The sequence below is a fragment of the Polypterus senegalus genome, chromosome 10 (assembly GCF_016835505.1).
Source record: "Polypterus senegalus isolate Bchr_013 chromosome 10, ASM1683550v1, whole genome shotgun sequence".
Classification (NCBI taxonomy): Eukaryota; Metazoa; Chordata; class Cladistia; order Polypteriformes; family Polypteridae; genus Polypterus; species Polypterus senegalus.
This window is the reverse complement of record NC_053163.1, coordinates 31234263-31254316: the sequence shown is the minus strand read 5'-3', so window position 1 is coordinate 31254316 and position 20054 is coordinate 31234263. Positions and strand designations below refer to the sequence as shown.

General features: G+C 39.7%; 1 protein-coding gene across 1 annotated transcript; it reads right to left on the bottom strand.

The window, feature by feature from the left end:
• Positions 1 to 2814: 2814 nt before the first annotated feature.
• On the bottom strand, positions 2815 to 18610 carry LOC120537020 (zinc finger protein 397-like). The gene is made up of 3 exons (XM_039765617.1): positions 17816 to 18610; positions 10700 to 11227; positions 2815 to 4221 (listed from the first exon to the last, which is right to left on the bottom strand). Exons 1-3 carry the CDS (start codon positions 18321 to 18323, stop codon positions 3305 to 3307), a joined length of 1953 nt encoding a protein of 650 aa, XP_039621551.1. The 5' UTR covers positions 18324 to 18610; the 3' UTR covers positions 2815 to 3304.
• Positions 18611 to 20054: the final 1444 nt, after the last annotated feature.

Here is a 20054-nt window from a genome sequence, read left to right as displayed (position 1 = left end):
AGATTGCCAATTACAATATGGGATTGTAAGCCTAAGTCCAATGATGTTAAAAGTGAAATGGTGTAATTCCTGTCTAAGTCTTTATTGATCAATCCAGTCCCATTTTAGGAATTGACTGGAATGATCAACAGGAGAATGTGCACAGTTTACAGATGCATTTTTGTAGGCTTTGGAGGGAAAAAAAAAACCAAAACTGCAAAATGTAGAAAACTTGAATGGTGGTCTTCACCTGCAAGGCCTGAATAATATGAGGAAGATTTCAAAAGTAATTTAAAAAAACAAAAAAAACATAGATATTCCATTCCTGTAGGTGCTGACAAAATCATCTGTACATTCCGGAAGCTGATAAATACACAATAAGAAGCTTGTTTACAATGGTTTGTATTTGGGCATTTTATTATTTTCAAAACTCTTTCCTCCTTCTAAATGGTAACACAAATGCACACATAGAAAAGCTGAATGAGAATCAGACTGTAGGCTTGATGTACTTGATGTTTGTGAAAAAATGAAGATTATCCTGGAACCAGTCCTGGAAGGTGGCGGTGCCTGTATATTGTAGGGCCTAGTCGCTCTCACCCACAGGGGGGCAGTTTAGAGTTACCAATCAACCTGATATTACACTTTTTGGATGTGGTGAGAAAACTGGAGTACCCAGCCACATAGGAACCACACACCAGAACCCGTAAGGCAGCAGCTGCCACTAGCGTGTATCTTTAAATCATAATTTTGTCAAAAAGGGCTGGAATTTAACAGTAAATTAAAGCAAACATTAAGCAATCGAATGAATTTGCATGATTGAATGTTTTCATCTTATGCTGCAGTTCATTTTCATTTGAGGAAGGTGTCAAGGAAAACATTTATTTGTGGGTGCGTAGTTTTGTTTCCACGGCAGGTGGAAATATACATTTTTGCAAATGCAGGATTGGCAGGTCTCTTACACAGACAGTTTTAAGGGGGTGAAATGTTTGTTCACACAGCTTCTATTCCCCTCTTTAGAATGGAGGAGCTGCAGTAGGAAGAAGCCTGGTGTCACTTCTGCCCCGCCTCTAACTCCACCCCTTCTGCGATGAAGGAATACAAGACTACTTGACCAGCAAGAGGGGCTCACTCGAGTGCTTCTTAACTTTCAACCTGGCATCACTAAAGGGCACCAGAATGATTTTTGATAGTCTTTATCAATCTACTTAAAAATAAGCATTATAGGATAGGAATTCCTTTTTATGCCTGATTGTCTCCTCATTCACAAAATGTAAATAGCAATCTCAACAGCATATATAAGAATTATATACCTTATTATCTAAATGCCTGGAGTTGTTACACAAAAACTACACAAAGTACCAAAAAGCTTATTTCCCTCTTGGAACCTACTACACATTATTTTTATTATCTTTTAGTTGCTGAAAATGGCTCTCATGATAGAGCTTCAGAGTGGTGATGTGTGTTGCATGTTGATTAGCACAAGTAAGAATTTCACTGTTCATGCGACAATATTGATGCTGTGAGGTTATGAATTAAACCATTTTATAGTAACTTTAGATAATAACTTTTACATGTTGACTGGTTTTTAAGATCAAAAGCCAGCATTTGCCATTTGCTTTACTCAATGATTACAATTTCCGTTATCACGGCATCCCTCCATGTTGTTTTATATGTAAGCATCTTCCCAACAACACTGTGCACAATATTGTGACTGAAGGGAATAGATAGATAGATATATGAAAAGAATGCCATACTTGTCATAAGAGACATTGTTATAATTTCAAACAAAAAAATGGTATATTTCATTGGTGTTTATTCATTTGAAATTCAAACCTGTACTTGCATTGTGAGATCATACAGCTATCACTAAAAAGGTGCGATTCTTTACATTAACAGAGCGCTGAAAATTTTATCCTGAAACATTGTAAAGGTTTATAGGAATGTAAGGCTACAAACTAAATCGTATCATGTCCATGATCAAGTGCTGTGTATGCTAGGAAATGCGAGTCCAGCTCACTCATGTAGCTGCAGAAGTGAGGATGTCATTTTACTGTTGTCGCTCAAAATCACTTTAGTACAACTAATGTACTTTCATTAATCTTTAGATATCTTGTGATGTTTTCCAGCGTTCTTGTACAATGGCGATCCATTTTCTGAACCCTCTTAATCTGTATTTTAGTGTCCATGGATACCAAGGATTAGTCAGGTAAACTGGGCACAAAACAAGACTCCATCCTGACCAAAATACCCACCTATTTTACTGGGGATTTTCTGTTTTCTTTTCACTATAATAGTACAGAAACATGTATAGCACTCTGGCTTTGAAAATGAAGTACACAACAAAGTCGGCCACGTAATGTGGCATGCTCAGTATTTCACTCAGGTACAAATCAAACAGCTCTGAATTTGTCTTTAGTCATAGAGGGGTGGGCCCAGAGTCCATGAGAGGTGACAACCAATGAATGCTCATCCAGAAGTACAAGGAATATAATACAGCAACGAGGAATCAGGAACATTAGGGCATTGGACCTCATTAACAGAACAGAAGCTAGTCTGTCTGATATCTCATGTTGTACATACCAAGACAAAATGGGGAAAAACGACTTAGATTGAAGATGAACTCGCCATAGCTGTTAACCCTTACAGTGCCAGCACTGTCAAGCAGCATGCAACTGGCCGTCACAAAAAAGGGAAGAGCATGACTGAGCTAGAAGGACAGTATTCAGGTCGGTAAAGTAGAGTTGCCCAACGGATTTCAGTCATTTAAACTGACATGGTCTCATAACACGATCAGCAACCTTGGTAGGTAAATCTCACAAACCCCACAACTAGAAGTTGTGTAATATGACTTCAGCTTTATTTGTAAGGCTGGGATGCAACTTGCTCACATATTTTCAGATTACACCAGGAACACCTTATGAACAGAATTAAGTGCATTTGCGGAAAAAAAAAACAAAACAAAACAAAAAAAACAACAACAACAATTTGCTTAAAGAATGCAATAATAACCAGCTAATACCCAGGTAAATTAATTTACAAATATGAACTGAAATGAAAGGTAACAGGCACCACATTGGAATCGGTCTGCTGGATAACCTTAAGTTTACAGGTAGAGGTGCCTCATGGTACTTAAGGAAGTTATTTACTTTGTATCTTTACCAACTTACATAAAAGGCATCTTTTTTTGCATTTTAAATCTTTGGTCTCTTCTCTCTTTAACCTCTTCATACACGTCGAGGGTTTGCAAGTTATTTTTCCAACTTCAGTAGAATGTCTCATTGTCAAAAAAAACTTTTGGCCAGATATTTGATTTGAGTCTTTAGGGTCAATGCATCACATACGGGTTTGATCCAGTATGTATGCTCTGATGCTGATTAAGGTTACTCTTTAATGTGAATTTCTCCCCACATGTATTGCAGCAATATGGCTTTCCTCCATTGTGAACTTTCTGATGGTGCAAAAGACTGCTCTTCTGTATGAATCTTTTCCCACATTCAGTACAACTGTATGGCCTTTCGCCGGTGTGAATCCTCTCATGTTGTAGGAGATGGATTTTCTGGATGAATCTCCTACCACATTCATTGCAACAATATGGTTTCTCCCCTGTGTGAATCCTCTGATGCTGCATTAGACTGTTTTTCTGGGTGTATCTTTTACCGCACACTGTGCAGCAGTATGGCTTCTGTCTGTTGTGAAGCAGCTGATGTTGTTGGAGCATGGTTTTCTGTCTGAATCTCTCTCCACATTCACTACATCCATAGGTCTTCTCCCTGGCATGACTTTGCTGATGTTGCCCCAGGCTGTTCTCTTGGTTAATGCTTTCCCCCCATTCGCTACAATATGCCTTCTGTACCATGTGACTTCTCTGATGTCGAAGAAAGCTGCCGCTCTTCACAAATTTCTTTCCACATTCAGTACAACAATAGGATTTCTCTCCAGAATGAACTTTCTTGTGTTCCTCAAAATGAGTTTTCTGTTTGAAGTCCTTTGCACAAATGGAGCAGTGGTAAGAAGGCACAGATGGGATCCATGGAGCACTTTCAACAGCGTCTGGTCCAGTCATCTTTGTGACAGGGGGAGCATTGCATTCTAGTGGAGAGTATTTTTCACTATCGGACAAACCTTTTGTTGTTCTCATGTTTTCACTTTGAGGTGTAGGCTCATGCCAGGTCTGGTGGAGCTCATACTGAGGGGCCTGGGAGAATGCAGACAGAAAGGGACTTCTGGGTTTTCGGAAATTTGCTTTGAGGGTAGAGAGAGAGAGAGGGAGAGAGATGGTAAATATTACGCAAATCACAATGAAGAAATGACACTCCTTTCTAAAACTGAAGCAATTGTTTTAAATTAGTGGTTCTAAAGTTCAGTCCTGGGACACCACTGGGGCTGCAGCTTTTTATTCCAACCAGTTTCACAAATCCCAGATCACAAGTACAGTATGTCTGATTACCTAAATGTTTCATTGGCTGGCCTTTTTTCACATATGTTGCAGTCAGACAACTGTGGCAGTATGATATTTATACACAAAAGAAATTCAGATTTGTATATGTGCCATAGCTTAATACTTAACTCACTTTTACATTTTTTTTTTATTTCAACTTTTACTGTGGTGAGAGAGGACATGCAGGTGATGGGTGTGACAGAGCAAGAAAACAGGAAGATATGGAAAAAGATAATCCGCTATGGCAACCACACACAGGAGCAGCCAAAGGAAGAAGAAGAAGTGACAAGCAGTACAAACACAGGTGAAAATGACAGCAAATGTTGAAGCAGAGAGGCTATTTTAGAGCTACATTCATTTGTGTGCAATCTGGTAAAAAAAAGGGTTAAATCAATGTAAAGTCAAACACCATAAGTGTAGGTGTCCATCTCAAAAAAATCTGCTTTTAACTGGACTCCTGTCTTCATGGAGCAAAGTGTTATTTCCCAGTTTCTGCCCTCTTCTGTCTTAATCCAGAGATTGCTACATTCTTGTTACTACTTTTCTTACTACTCAAAGCGATTTTCATAGCGACTGGGGAGCCATTTCAACCACCACTAATGTGTAGCATCCACCTGGATGATGCAACAGCAGCCATGTTTGCACCAGTATACTCTCTACACATTAGGTGGTGAAGTGGTAAGAGAGAGAGAGAGAGAGAGAGATTGCCAGTTAGAGACAGGATATGATTACGAAGCCAGAACGATTAGGCCATGGAGGGCATTTAGCCTGGACATCAGGATACACCTTCTCTTTAAGAAGGATGCCCAGGGATTTTTAATGACCACAGAGAGTTGGGACTTTGGTTTTACACCTCATCCGGATGGCACCATTTTAACAGCACAGTGTCTCCATTACTGCAAGGGGGCACAGGGATCCACATTCAGACCACTGGGTAAGCGTCCCCTGCCGGTCTAACCAACAAATCCTTCAGCTGCAGTACATGCTTTTCCTAAATGGTCTCCCATTCAACTACTGCCTGGGGCCAAACACGCTTAGCTTCAGGTGGATGACCTCTTCTGAAATGCATGTGGCATATCTGCTAATTGAATTATTTGAGATTTTGCTCATTAATATTCTGCTTATTTAAGTCTTTTCTTAGTGATTAGGACATAAATGAATGATAATGCAGTAGCATTCAATTTCATTAGCATCAGCATCTCCACTGCTTGCCACTAATTAGTATTTTGATACAGTTAAGCAAGCAAAACTCACAGAATAAAATAGTAAAAGAATCTTATACATTTAAAGCTACAGCAAACAACTCCATAGATTTCTTTTTTTGCAAAACATTTTTTTATATGACATGAATGGAATACACCCAAAGAAAACCCAAGAGAAATAACTGATTTTAAGCTACATAAAAATGAACACAGCAACCCCATATATTACTGAATTTCTTGTACATATAATACAAGACTAGCACATTTTTGTGAATGCAAAATAAGAAGAAAAAGGCCTGTAAACAAAACAATTAAATCGATTAGTATTAGGACTAACTCGTTGATTTTTGAAAATGGTTGGGATTAAAACCTGAGGCTACTGGTGTTTTCCCAAGAAACCACTGCAATAAACCACAGGTTTCTTTAAGCATACACTGTGCAATAAAAGTGCATTACTGCACAAAATGACTGCTCTAGACCAGGGGGTTCTTCACGTTTTTGTCCATGCATCCACACCTTTTCTATTTTTGTTCAATGATGGCCCTTTATTAGCAGTAATTTTAAACTAGCTAACATTTTTCCTTAAATGGCATGTATTAACAAAAAACAGTAAGCATATATTCAACATTTAAATACAGTGTATATAACAAATGAAATAGACAGGGTCGGCATCCAAAAATAATTTGACACAATTGTTTAATACTGAATCAAATTTAGTGACTTTTTTTTTTTTTTTTTTAATTGTAACTTGGGCTTTATCTGGTTTTCAAAAGTTTGTTTAAATCAGAGGTTGGCAAAGAAAGCACACAGAGCAATATAATTTATTTTGCAGGAAGCAAGAAGAGCCATTCTTCAATAGTGTAAGCTTTCTTAGATTTGCCAATTTCTTATACAATTAGATGATACCCTATGTGCCTTCTGGCTTGTTGTACAAACACTAAATTGTTTTTCATGAAGCCTCAAGGTTTACATTTTTTTTTCTCTAAAAACATCAAACAATTTACTTCTGTAAATATCATGCTTTATGTTTCCAAGCGTCTTTATATACAGTATGAAGGCTTCATGATTTGTTTGGTAGCTCCACATAAAATAAATACCTCCGGTAATCTGAGCCTTAAGTCCTTTTAACATTCATCACTGGTTTAGGTTTCTGGGGTGACTCTTGTGATGTTAACACATAATTGGAAGTGTGTACAGTAGGCGATGCTACGGGACATTTGAATAACTTGTTCATGATCATTGGCTTTCTTAAGAAAGTGTGCAGTGTGTAACAGGGTGACATCTGCTCATAACTGGAATTAATGGTAAAAATGGTAAATGGCCTGTATTTGATATAGCGCCTAACTAGAGTTCAAGAACCCCCCTAGGCGCTTTACAACACAACAGTCATTCACCCATTCACACACACATTATACGCTGGTGATGATAAGCTACTATGTAGCCACAGCTGCCCTGGGGCACACTGACAGAAGTGAGGCTGCCAAACACTGGCACCACCAATCCTTCCAACCACCACCAGCAGGCAAGGTAGGTTAAGTGTCTTGCCCAAGGACACAGCAGCTGCATTCTCATGCCGGGAGCCAGGATTGAACCTGCGACCCTCCGATTGCTGGACAACCCGCTCTACCGACTGAGCTACATGCTGCCCTTAATGTCAGTCATTTCAATTCCTCACTAAGCAGGAGCAAAATGTCCTTTTCATTGGGTGCACAACTAAAATCTATAATCAGTAGCCCCCAAAAATATTAAAATGAGTGTGTATTTATTTATTTATTTATTTTAGCTTAAGCGGACGACCCATCTAAGGTGTCCAGCAACACACGAGTTGAGACTATTAAATATAATCTTGCATAATAAAGTTTTACTGTGAATCATAAACAAAAAAAAGCAGCGGGTCCAGATGGTGTATCGCCACGATTGCTGAAGGCCTGTGCGTTGGAACTGGGGAGTCCTCTACAGCGCATCTTCAACCTGAGCCTGGAACAGGGGAGAGTCCCAAGGCTTTGGAAAACATCTTGTATCACTCCTGTCCCAAAGGTATCACGTCCTAGTGAGCTGAATGACTTCCGGCCTGTTGCTCTGACGTCACATCTGATGAAGACCATGGAGCGGCTGCTGCTTCACCACCTGAGGCCACAGGTCCATCACGCCTCGACCCTCTGCAGTTCGCATACCAGGAGAAGGTGGGAGCGGAGGATGCCATCATCTATATGCTTCATCGATCCCTCTCCCACCTGGACAGAGGCAGTAGTGCTGTAAGAATTATGTTTTTGGACTTCTCTAGCGCCTTCAACACCATCCAATCTCTGCTCCTTAGGGACAAGCTGACTGAGATGGGAGTAGATTCACACCTTGTGGCATGGATTGTGGACTATCTTACAGACAGACCTCAATATGTGCGTCTAGGGAACTGCAGGTCTGACATTGTGTGCAGCAATACAGGGCGCCGCAGGGGACTGTACTTTCTCCGGTCCTGTTCAATCTATGTACATCAGACTTCCAATATGACTCGGAGTTCTGCCACGTGCAAAAGTTCGCTGATGACACTGCTATTGTGGGCTGCATCAGGAGTGGGCAGGAGGAGGAGTACAGAAAGTTAATCAAAGACTTTGTTAAATGGTGCGACTCAAACCACTTACACCTTAACACCAGCAAGACCAAGGAGCTGGTGGTGGATTTTAGGAGGCCTAGGCCACTCATGGACCCTGTGATCATCAGAGGTGACTGTGTGCAGAGGGTGCATACCTATAAATATCTGGGAGTGCAGCTGGATGACAAATTGGACTGGACTGCCAATACTGATGCTCTATGTAAGAAAGGTCAAAGCAGACTATACTTTCTGAGAAGGTTGTCATCCTTCAACATCTGCAGTAAGATGCTGCAGATGTTCTACCAGACGGTTGTGGCGAGTGCCCTCTTCTACGCGGTGGTGTGCTGGGGTGGCAGCATAAAGATGAAAGACGCCTCACGCCTGGACAAACTTGTTAAGAAGGCATGCTCTATTGTAGGATTAAAGTTGGACAGTTTAACATCTGTGGCAGAGCGACGGGCACTAAGCAAACTCCTGTCAATCATGAAGAATCCATTGCATCCACTTAACAGTGTCATCTCCAGACAGAGGAGTAGCTTCAGTGACAGACTTTTGTCACCGTCCTGCTTTACTGACAGACTGAGGAGATCGTTCCTCCCCCACACTATGCAACTCTTCAATTCCACCCGGGGGAGTAAATGCGAACATTAATTTTATTTTAATTCTTTTCATTTTTATTATTATTTAATTTAATATTGTTTCTTTGTATCAGTATACTGCTGCTGGATTATGTGAATTTCCCCTTGGGATTAATAAAGTATCTATCTATCTAAACAGACACTGATAATACAAGTGACCAAAAAACAATTACAGCATTTAAGTGCTACACAAAATTGTTTACATTCTAAATATGTTATTAGAAAATAATTCATACAATAAAATGTTATTTGTGTAACATTAGCCTATGAAGCAATATAATGCAAACACAGGTGAGTCTAGCTCCTCCATTTACACATTGGTTCTCAAAAGAGGACATGAACGCTTGATACAAAACTTTAAGGAAAACATCTCTGGCCAGGGTACAAGGATAAAATATCTGCTCTAAAGGGGGCATTCAAAATGCAAAATAGCCCCATTGTGCACTGCCTGAACTTAGAGGATGGCATGTGACATTCAAACTCAGTAGCAAAATGTAACTCAAATATATTACAAGAATCTTATTTTAAAGCAAAAACTGGCAGCCCCCTTCTTTATCACACCCACTGCACACCCAACCTACCTGGACAGGGGTCTCTTTTTGAACTGCCTTTCCTAAGGTTTCTTCCATTTTTTCCCCTACTAGGGTTTTTCCTTGTCTTCTTGGAGAGTCAAGGCCGGGGGGCTGTCAAGAGGCAGGGCCTGTTAAAGCCCATTGTGGCACTTCTTGTGTGATTTTGGGCTATACAAAAATAAATTGTATTGTACAGCCGAACATCCAAGAATGGTGGTTTACTTTGTGGCAATTTCAGTGTAACATTACACCAAATACACAATACAACATTCATGCATTTTAGATATTGATTTTACACATCCAGAATTAGCCTTTTAATATTTTTGACTTGACTTTAACTGACTGCCTTCAGCTTCAGATGTTCCTCTCCTCCAGGATCTACAGATGTATTAGGCAGAGGTCTGTTTTTTCAGTACTTCTCCTAAACCCTAGAAGTATCATTCCATTCCAGTTTATGTCTTCTTTTGAAACAGTGGCTAAAGACGTATTAGAACTTTTACACAAGTAAATGGCAGATGGTTGCCCTTATCTACAACACTTATAAATGTCTGGTTTTACTTTTGTCTTTTGAATACCATAACATTGTCTTTTTAAATAGTTAGGAATACAAATTAATTCTGTAAGTGGTGGTTGGGACTCAAGTAAGAATGCAAGCATATTTTAGCACAAGTGGGGCTGTATCTGAGAAGGAAAGTTTAATTCTGCTCAAGGAAGAAACATCTGTCTATCCATGCATGTGAACATACAGTGTAAGTGGTTTCTTTGCAATTCACTTTTTGAATATTTTACTCACAAATTAATGGTTCCAAAAATATTCTTGCAAGTCGACCACAATGACTTCAGGAACCCATCAAGATGAATTACCATTTATACATTTTTGGAACTAGTATTCTTATCACAGGGTTTGGATGGGAAGAAGATAAACACGGCAGCCTTCAAAAACTGAAGTATAGGCCTGGCTTAGATAAAATGGCAGATCATGACAAGGCTCAGATTTTCACATATAAGATCAGTTTAGATTTACCCACTAGTCAAACTTCACAGGGGGATGAAATAAGGGTATCTGAAGAAAAAAAAAAAACATTTGGACATGGGGAAAAATGTATAAACTTTGTGATGTAGCAAGACTAATCACACTGTCAGCATGCCAGATAAACAAAATACTTTGTGGGTTTTACTTTTAACTGCTTTACGATTTGTTATAAAAAGGTTATAAAAAGTCAAAGGTTTAAACCACACCATCAGTGGAATAATCATTTTAACACAATTTATTAACTTACTTGATCGAGGTAGGCTTTCATCAGAAGGTGGTTTTCCATTCTGTTCTCTTCCAGAAGAGTTATCCTCACTTATGTCTCTGTCCCACTGCAGCGATTCAGATGTACACTGCTCAATGCTTGAAGATGGCAGCTGAGGACTAAGCGGTGTTCTCTGACTAGATGCAGTTTTAACCATCTCTTCCATTACTGGCCAGCTATGCTCAGAAGCAGACTTCAAGCACTGCCTCTCCGACAGCCCAGTAGACTCCGACTCACAGTTAATGGAATTATAGTGGGCAGACTCCTGATCGCACACTTCATTTTTAATCTGCACTGGACCTTGTCTTGATCCACCTTTTATCAGCATAGCAGTTTCTGGTTTAACATCCTTATCATCAGTGTTGCAAATAATCTGCTCACTGACTGCAGTGCCCTGTTTCGAAGATCCTTGGACTGGAATACAGGACTCCCAATTTAATATGTCCTCTTCTATGTGAATCATTTCACTGTGAGACACTGCAGCGCTATGAAGAGCAGCGTCTTCTTTATCTGCATTAAATATAAAACAAGTTTTAAGCACAATAAAAGTTAAACAGTGCTTCTAAAAAGGATTTTTTAAACATATTGTACTAGCCATTTTTATTAAGTCAATGCTATGTTAATACAGGGTGCGGCAGAAATAACTACCACATTTCAAATGCTAAGAGGTATCACCAAACACTTTTTACTTCCCAAATGTAGATATAAAAAAGTTTTTTTACTTTATGTTTTAAAATTTATATTGTCCAAATGGTGGCCTTGACGGCTGATACACATTTGGAGCCGTTCTTGGAAGTGCATGGCGACGACTGAAAACTTTATTATGTACCGTACCTAACGGAACGGACCGCACCCCTCTACCTGCTTTGGGAACCCCACAGTGATTTTTCAAAATGTGGGAGTTATTTCTGCTTCACCCTGTATAAGTATTTTCCTAAGTCATATTATAATGACTGTCCATATACAGATAATGAAAGGTTCTAACTTATTTTCTTACTTTGAGGACATTCAGTCTTTGTTCAGTGCTGCAGTTAACAAGGAATGGTGAAGCCAACAGTTTCAAATCATAATCTTTATCCCATAACTGTAGTTGTAGCTGGAAAAGTAATGCAACTCATATATACAATGTAACTGAAGCATAACATAAGAGAACCTAAGACTTCACAGTAGCGTAGTGAGGGAAACCTACTCTGGATGTGTGTGTGTGATGAAACGTTTTCTGATAATTTTTTTGTATGCAATTTGCTCTTTTTTAAATTCCCTCTAAATGTTAAATATGAATTTTATTGGACTGTAGATTTTCTTTTGCTAAGCATTTGTCTAAATGCTAAACCCTAACCTGCCAACTCAGTACCAGCTTGAACTTGAGAACCTGGCAGAAACTAGCTACACATACATTTTATAAGGATGAGGACCAACAAACCAAAAATTCATTTTACTATCTCAAACCTGACCCAGCGTAACCTTGCTTCTCTACCTGTTCAGTAAATACAGTATGGTGTTCATGTGAGGCAACTTATGTGGACTGCATATATTGTATACAGTATAACAACAAATAAATCTGAAGAATGTTTGCAGTCTGTAATGAGCTAGGCTACATCATACCTTGGCTTAATGCTACTGGGCACTAGCTAAGTGAATTGGGAAAATAAATGAATAGGTAAGTTTAAAGAAGTTCTATTCTATCCAAGAGATGTTACAAATCTATCTGGACAACTTTCTTTAACGTATGACATAAATAATGGCAACATTTAATCCAAAAAAGTAAAGAAGCATCATTTTATTAAGTCACAACATTCTAAGTGGGATATGTCAGACACCGTTTCATTTTTTAAACCTACGTATTACATCAGAGGGTCATGGCAGTGGACAGGAGACTTTCTAGCTGCAATGCCCATAACAAGAGCGCTAACACTGGACTGCATCATACAGCTAATTGACCCAACACTTGTTTTTAGAATATAGCAATAAACTGGAGTATCTCGAAAAGCAAAGGACGACCATACAGAGTCTAAATGCAATGCAGCCTGAGTGAGAATTAAATCAATGTGCAGGAGTGTGGGCATGGTCACAAGTGGGCCCGTGTTAATCAGGTATCCCCTTCAGAATATATTACTCCCTCCTGTCCAATGCTGTCAAGATATGATCAAGTCTATTGTTGTGTATATACTACATGGGACAAAGAGATTCTTACTTGCATGCTTCCTGAGAACAGTGGAAATAATACAATATATCATCCTGAAGAGACAGAAATGGCCATTTTGTGACGGCAGACATTTTGATAAAAACCCACAGTTAGCTGCAGGTTTTGCTCAATCAAGTTATGGCAAACTTTAATCAAATGTATAAATTAAACAGAGCAATTCCATGAAATACTGCTTCATATTTTAGTTCTACGCATTTTGTCTTAAGTTTATACACTTTTTTCAATTTTATATCCTCTCAGTGTATAACTTGCATTATAATCTTAGGTTAGACCAGGGGTGGGCAAAGTCATTTCTGGAGGGCCGCAGTGGCTGCAGGTTTTTGTTCTATCCCAGTTGCTTAATCAGAAGCACTTATTGCTCAAGCAACACTTCATTTTAGTTGTCTCGCTCATTACGATTTTGAACCCTTATAGCCTATTTTAGTCTTAAACAGCTGTATTCTTGTTTTTTAATTACTCCTTATTAGCAATAAGATGCAAATGACAAAAGAAACTAGCATTTCTCCATTTAACTTGTTTCCATTTATATCTGTGTGTATTTAATGTGCACTATTTGGCTTAATTAAATTCTTAGAAGGAAAGTGAAGAGAAAAAAGTAAATACTCCTCAGTTTTAGACTTCAAATAATTTGGACGATATCCTTAGAAAGGTAACAAAATCTAGGATATGAGAATGGCCTGACATGGCAGATTTAAAGCATTAACAAGTCATGAAATTAAATTATTGGCAAGGATTATTTTCTAATTAAGCAACTGGGTTGGAACAAAAACCTGCCACCACTGTGGCCCTCCAGGACTGACTTTGCCCAACCCTGGACTGACTGGACAGGACCTCTGCAGGCACTTCCTTTGACCTCAAGGCTTGGGTTTTGCTCTGATACATCCCGATGGTCAACTTTGGGGTCTTTTATAGACTAGTATAAGGCTTTCCTAATTATGTCAGTACTTGTGTACTAAACGGACCACACGGACGGCAGTTCCTAGCCATTCTAGTGTTGGGCTTCATGGGGGAGGCGCCCCAGGTTGCATAATTTTTGTAGTTTTAATTAATTATTAGACTGACCTACCCCAACCACAAATACTAACCTTAAAGTTAGTGGGGGTGGAATACAGTTGCCTATAGGTCCCTAATGTTAATGTCCCCTTTGGGTGCCTAATGTTAAAAACAAAAATCTGATTTGTGTCATGATAACAGAAAAGGGTGCTAGCCGTCCGTGCTGTCCATTTAGTACACAAGTACCATCATGTCTAATCAACTGAACTGACCATAGGTGGACTCTAAATATTTCAACAATGATTAATGGAATGGGATGCACCCAAGCAAATGTTCAAATGTTAAGGCAAAAGAACTAAATGTCAATGTGATATTTTAGTCTTTTATTTTTAAAATCCTGTTTTCACTTCATCATTCTGGGTTGCACAGTGTTGCATGGAGAGGAAAAAAATAATAATTTAAAAGATTTTAGCAGAAGGATGTAAAATAAAATGTGAAAAAAAGTGAAGGGGCCTGCATATTTTGGTATATATACATACAAAATTATATAAAATATACTTGCAAGTATTTGGTATATAAACACTTTTTATGTTATAATGTTTTCTGTTATAATTGACTGATAAATAAGCAAACAATCAGATGGCAGACCGTAATGTCAGCAAGACCAATGAGATGGCCACTGACTTCAAGAGGGATTATAACCCTCTCGTTATCAACAGTACCCCTAAGGAGAAGGTAAGCAGTTTTAAATACCTCAGGGTTCATAATGCTGAGGAAATGATATGGACCACACATAGAGACCGTATCAGCAAAGCCACACACAGCCTTTTACAACCTTAAGCAGTTGAGGAAGTTTTAAATTCCACTCCGTGCCCCAAATCAGCCTCTCCATATTTCTACAGATTGTTTAATCTGCAGCCATGGACAGCATCCACACCGTGTGTATCCCTGCCTGGTTTCGGAACTGCACTATCCATGTGCGGAAACCACTACAGAGGGATGTGTGCCTAGTTGAGTGGAGTACTGGCACTCCAGCTCTACAAGGTATCTTCATCAGGCAGTACGTGGTCAAGTCTCCCAGGACATTCAAGACTCCAGTCATCCCAGAAATAAACTTTAAACGCTGATAAAGTCAGGCAGACACCTCTGTAGTCTAAAAAAAACTTAAATTCTGTAAGAGTTTCTATCTATATGATATCAGATTGTTAAGTAAATACCATTAGATTTTTGTGTTGCTATTTCTTTAGATTTTTCTGCTATTGCTATATTGTATTTTATGGTGTTACATTAGTATTAGCTTTTTCTATAGGCAGAGTCTAGAATCTACTAGGGGGACAAGAAAACAAAAATCATTTCGCTGTATCTTACACTCCTATACAGTTTTGCATGCAACAAACTAAAAACCTTGAACTTGCTGGTGTGAGTGCCAATGACCTTGTACAGTGTACCCAATGGAAGGTGTTATAAAATTGGCTGTACATGATAGCTTAGGCCTTTAATGATCTTGTTTGCCTTTCTAAAGCAGTAAGGGTTATATATGTCCTAAAGAAAAGGCAGCTGGGTGTTCGTAACATTCTGTACCACCTTCATACCCACTTTACATTCCCGAGTGGTGTAGGTACTGTAACGGGATTCGATACTGCTGGTGTGGATGAAGTCCACTGTGAACCTGTGGAAGTTTATGAAAAATCTGCAATTTCCACAGCTGTTGGTGAGTCTCCTGGACAATACCCAAGAAGTCAGTGATGGATACATCAAGAAAATGAAAGCTGCTCACCCAATCCCCAGAATCCCCTCTGATGCAGACGGCACTGTTGTCTGTCATCTGCTTCCTGATGTTTATGACAGGTCTTTGGTTTTGCAGATATCAAAAGTGACTTTGTTGTCCTGGTGCCACAGTCTCAGCAGGTAAAGCTCTTTACTGTAAGCCATCATTGTTGCTAATGAGGTCTATGATGTTGGCGTCACCAAGAAATATAATGATGGAGTTGGAACTGCTTTTGGCTACACAGTTTGGGGTGAACATGTAGTAAATAGAGGCCAACAACACTAACCTGTGGTGTGTACCGGTGTTAAGGGTCAGTGTGGAGAGTGTGATGCTGCCAAACAACACATTTGGAGATCCTCTTTGCAGAGGCTGGTGACTGTTTTCAGCTCAGATGAAGGTGATAGCCTGTGTTATGGATTGAGGCCGCTTGCTCTAATCTATTTCTGCTTTGATGTTTTGCAATTACCTTCAATACTTGTTCATATCGCCAGCAGTTCTCTCCTCCTTTAGTGCCTTGAAGTAGCAACTGAGTCTATGCTCAAGGCTTCCACGTTTTGAGAACAGCTGGTGTGCTGATGTCTATACTTTACACCAAGTGTAGAAGATTGTTGGACTGATGAGGCACATCATATACTGCATTTGCAAATTGAATATGAACAACTAAAATTGACAGCAGCTCTAAATATCATTTAAAGCGAGCATCAGCAGCCCTAGATCAGGATACTCGAGTCCAGTCCTGTATGCCTGCAGTGGCTATAGGTTTTCATCCCAAACACTTTCATAATTAGAAGCCAGGCCTAACAGATAATGAACCTTAGTATTATATAACTTGTTAGTGCTTTCATTCTTCCAAAGCAAACTCCTGTCAATCATGGCGAATTCACTGCATCCACTGAACAGTGTCATCTGCAGACAGAGGAGCAGCTTCAGCGACAGACTGCTGTCACCGTCCTGCTCCACTGACAGACTGAGGAGATCGTTCCTCCACCACACTATGCGACTCTTCAGTTCCACCCAGGTGGGTAAACGTTAACATTATTCAAAGTTATTGTCTGCTTTTACATGCATTTTTATTACTCTTTAATTTAATATTGTAATTTGTATCAGTATACTGCTGCTGGATTATGTGAATTTCCCCTTGGGTTTAATTATCTGTTTTGTGCTTTCTGAGATCTTCATCGATATGTCCTTTTCTCTCGCTCATTTATTTCAAAACATTTTATTAGCACAGGTGCATCATGATGGATAATGCAGGTTTAAATGGAAGCATGTCATTTGCTCATTAGTAACCGACGGCTGATTAAGAAATCAGGCAACAATTAAAACAAAATTGACAAGTCAAGTAAAATGACATCTTTTATTGGCTAACTAAAATGAGATTACAATATGCAAGCTTTCCAGGCAACTCAGGCCCCTTCTTCAGGGGTGATGTAATCGATTGTACAGTAATTGATTACATCTTGCCTGAAGAAGGGGCATGAGTTGCATCGAAAGCCTGCATATAGTAATCTTTTTAGTCAGCCAATAAAATGTGTCATTTTACTTGTCTTGTCACTACATTCATAATGGCTAACACGGTACAACGCCCTAGTACTACAAACAAATTGACAATTAAGGGTTCTGAATTGTCATATGCAAAGCAACTAAAACTAAGCCCCACCCTCAAAAAAATACAACTTTTATTAGTAAATAAATGGGCCCAACTTAAGAAACTGGTTAAGGCGAAAACCTACTGCCACTGTTGACCTCTACGACAGTACCCGAGTGCCCCTGTTGATGGTCTCCCAATCAGGTACTGGTCGGGTGAAAAAATGCTTTAGCGTCAGGCGGATAACCTGCTCTGCAGTGCATGCGGTGTGGCAGGTGGGGAGTTGGTTCTTGCTTTGAGCCGAGGTAGCGTTAAAGTCCAAAGTGCAGTGATACTTGCATTTCATTAAAAAAAAACCTAAATCGCTTCGTCCCCATCTGTGATGTTGGAAAAAAAATATTTGTCTATAACCTGGCCTCAAAATGTAGCCCTGGATACATCACAAGTAACACGGTTTCCCGAGGCATGTTTACTCGCCATTGCAGAAGATGAAACACATCAGCCCGCTTTCTCTTACGACACTAACACAACAGGCCTCCTTACCTCTCCCCCTCGCCGCTTCACTCGATCTCCACGCGGCGATCGCCCCGCCTGTCGAGCTGTGGTGGTCAAGCACAGCGCTCAAGTCACTCCGGCAGATGTCCAGCTGCAACTTCAGATTCTCAATCTCTTTATCTTTCCCGAACATTTCAAGCTGAAAGTCGGCGAATCTTTTATCCACGAGGCTTGTCAGCTGCGTGGTGATGATCTGCGCTGCCGCCTTCACCGCTTCTTCCATCAGCGTGACTATCCCACTGAAGTTCTTCATGATGACATCCGCAGCCGCTTTCGCTGCCTCCTCATTGATTAAGGAAATGTAGTTTTCCGTCTCTGCTCTCCTTTGTAGAGAAACGTGCTGTCGCTTATCTCTTTCAGCTTGGAAAACAGAAAAATCGCCATTGGTAAATTCCGACAGGGTGCCAAGAACGGCTCGTGAAGTCGCGCTCAGTTCCCGCTCGATGCTGGAGGACAGCTGTTCCTTAAAGGCGGAGGAAGGCGCCACACACGCCATAGCCTCCGTGTTATACTTACACAGCTACTTAAAAAGGGTCACAGGTAAATATTCTTAATCTCTCAAGCCTCCCTTTTTAATTCCCTATTTAAAGACAACTACTGCACGCCATGTATTTTTATGCTGCTTCATAGTTACTTAAAATTGCGGAAACCTCTATATTTCTGTTTATTTTCACGCCAATTAATAGTCACATTAAAGCTGTCTACTTTTTAAAGTTAAGATCGTGGTGGTGACCGTCATTCACAGAAGAAAGTCGCTTCGTTGTGACGCATTTCCGCCTGAGCGCTCAGGCACGCCCCTTTTAGTTAACGCGGGTAAGTAACGTCAAAGTAAATCCAGCCGGTGCGGTGCGACGATCGATCGATCGATCCATATATTCATAGATATGTATGGCACTATATGACAAATAAATACTTTCCAATGGAAATTGCAGAGTTACAACAGCAACCAAAAATGCACAAATACCCAGTAAATACATTAAGTATTCAATTAAGAAGTATTTTTTAAAATAAATGTATCGATAGTGGAGCGGTATAATGGCACAAGTCTGGAAGATATAAATGTGTGGTTTAAACAACCAATATATGAATATTGTTGAATGCTGTTAGGCTCAACAATCAGGTACAGATTGAATCTCCAGATGAACAGGAGCACCTTGTTCTATATGGATAAGAGAGAACATGCAAATTTAAATGGCATAGGATATGATTCCAGGATGCTGGATTCATAAGATAGCCCAGGGCTAATTTAGAGTCGCCAGTCAACATAACCTGCAAGCATTTAATGTGCACGTCCATCAAGCACTTTCTGTGCATAAGAACACAAGAAATTCGACAAATGAGAGAAGACCACTCAGTCCATCAAGCTTTTTTATTTAGCTAACGGCTAAGCTGTCTCAATGTCTCATCCAGACACTTTCCTAAAGGTTGTCAAAGTCTCTGCTTCAACTACATGTCTCAGTAGTTTGTTCCAGATTCCCACAGCTCTTGGTGTAAAGAAGTACTTCCTGGCTTCAGTCCTAAATGTTCTTACCCATAATTTGCACTGGTGTCCTTAAAGTAGACCTAGCCACAGGGTGAAACATGCATTTATCAATGGGGATTTTGAAAACCTGGATTATGGTCAATACGCTGGCTAATCTGCTCGAGATTGAACAGGTTCCATTCTCTAAGTCTATCAGAGTACAACATGTGCTTAAGTCCTGAAAAGTCCTGTGTAGGGTTGCCAGGGGCTGCAGTCAAAATCCCTGTCAGCACAGCAATTTCCCCCATTTTGACAATTTTCCCCCATTCTGAAAAATAAAAAGCTAAATTTCTTAAAGTAATTTACACACTTAATAAAACTTTCAAAAAAGGGAAGAGTGTACTATTGAAAAGAAGTAAATTATGTTGCCAAAGCTAGTTAGTGAACTGGCCACAGCTGTAGTAAAATTCTGATGTAAAATCCCTTCTGACTTTCAATGTGCATTCCTGTACACCACAGGTGTCAAACTCCAGGCCTGGAGGGCCGCAGTGGGTGCAGGTTTTCTTTCTAACCCTTTTCCTAATCAGTGCCCAGTATTCACTGCTAATTAACTTCTTTTCCCTCTATTTTAATAGCCCTGTTTTTAAGCATTAAGTCTTCTGAATCAATTCTTTTCTTCATCAAATGACAGCCAAACAGAAACGAGACATGAAACGAGCCAACAGATGTCCAGCTAAATTGGGGCTTCAAACTCCAACCAGTTCC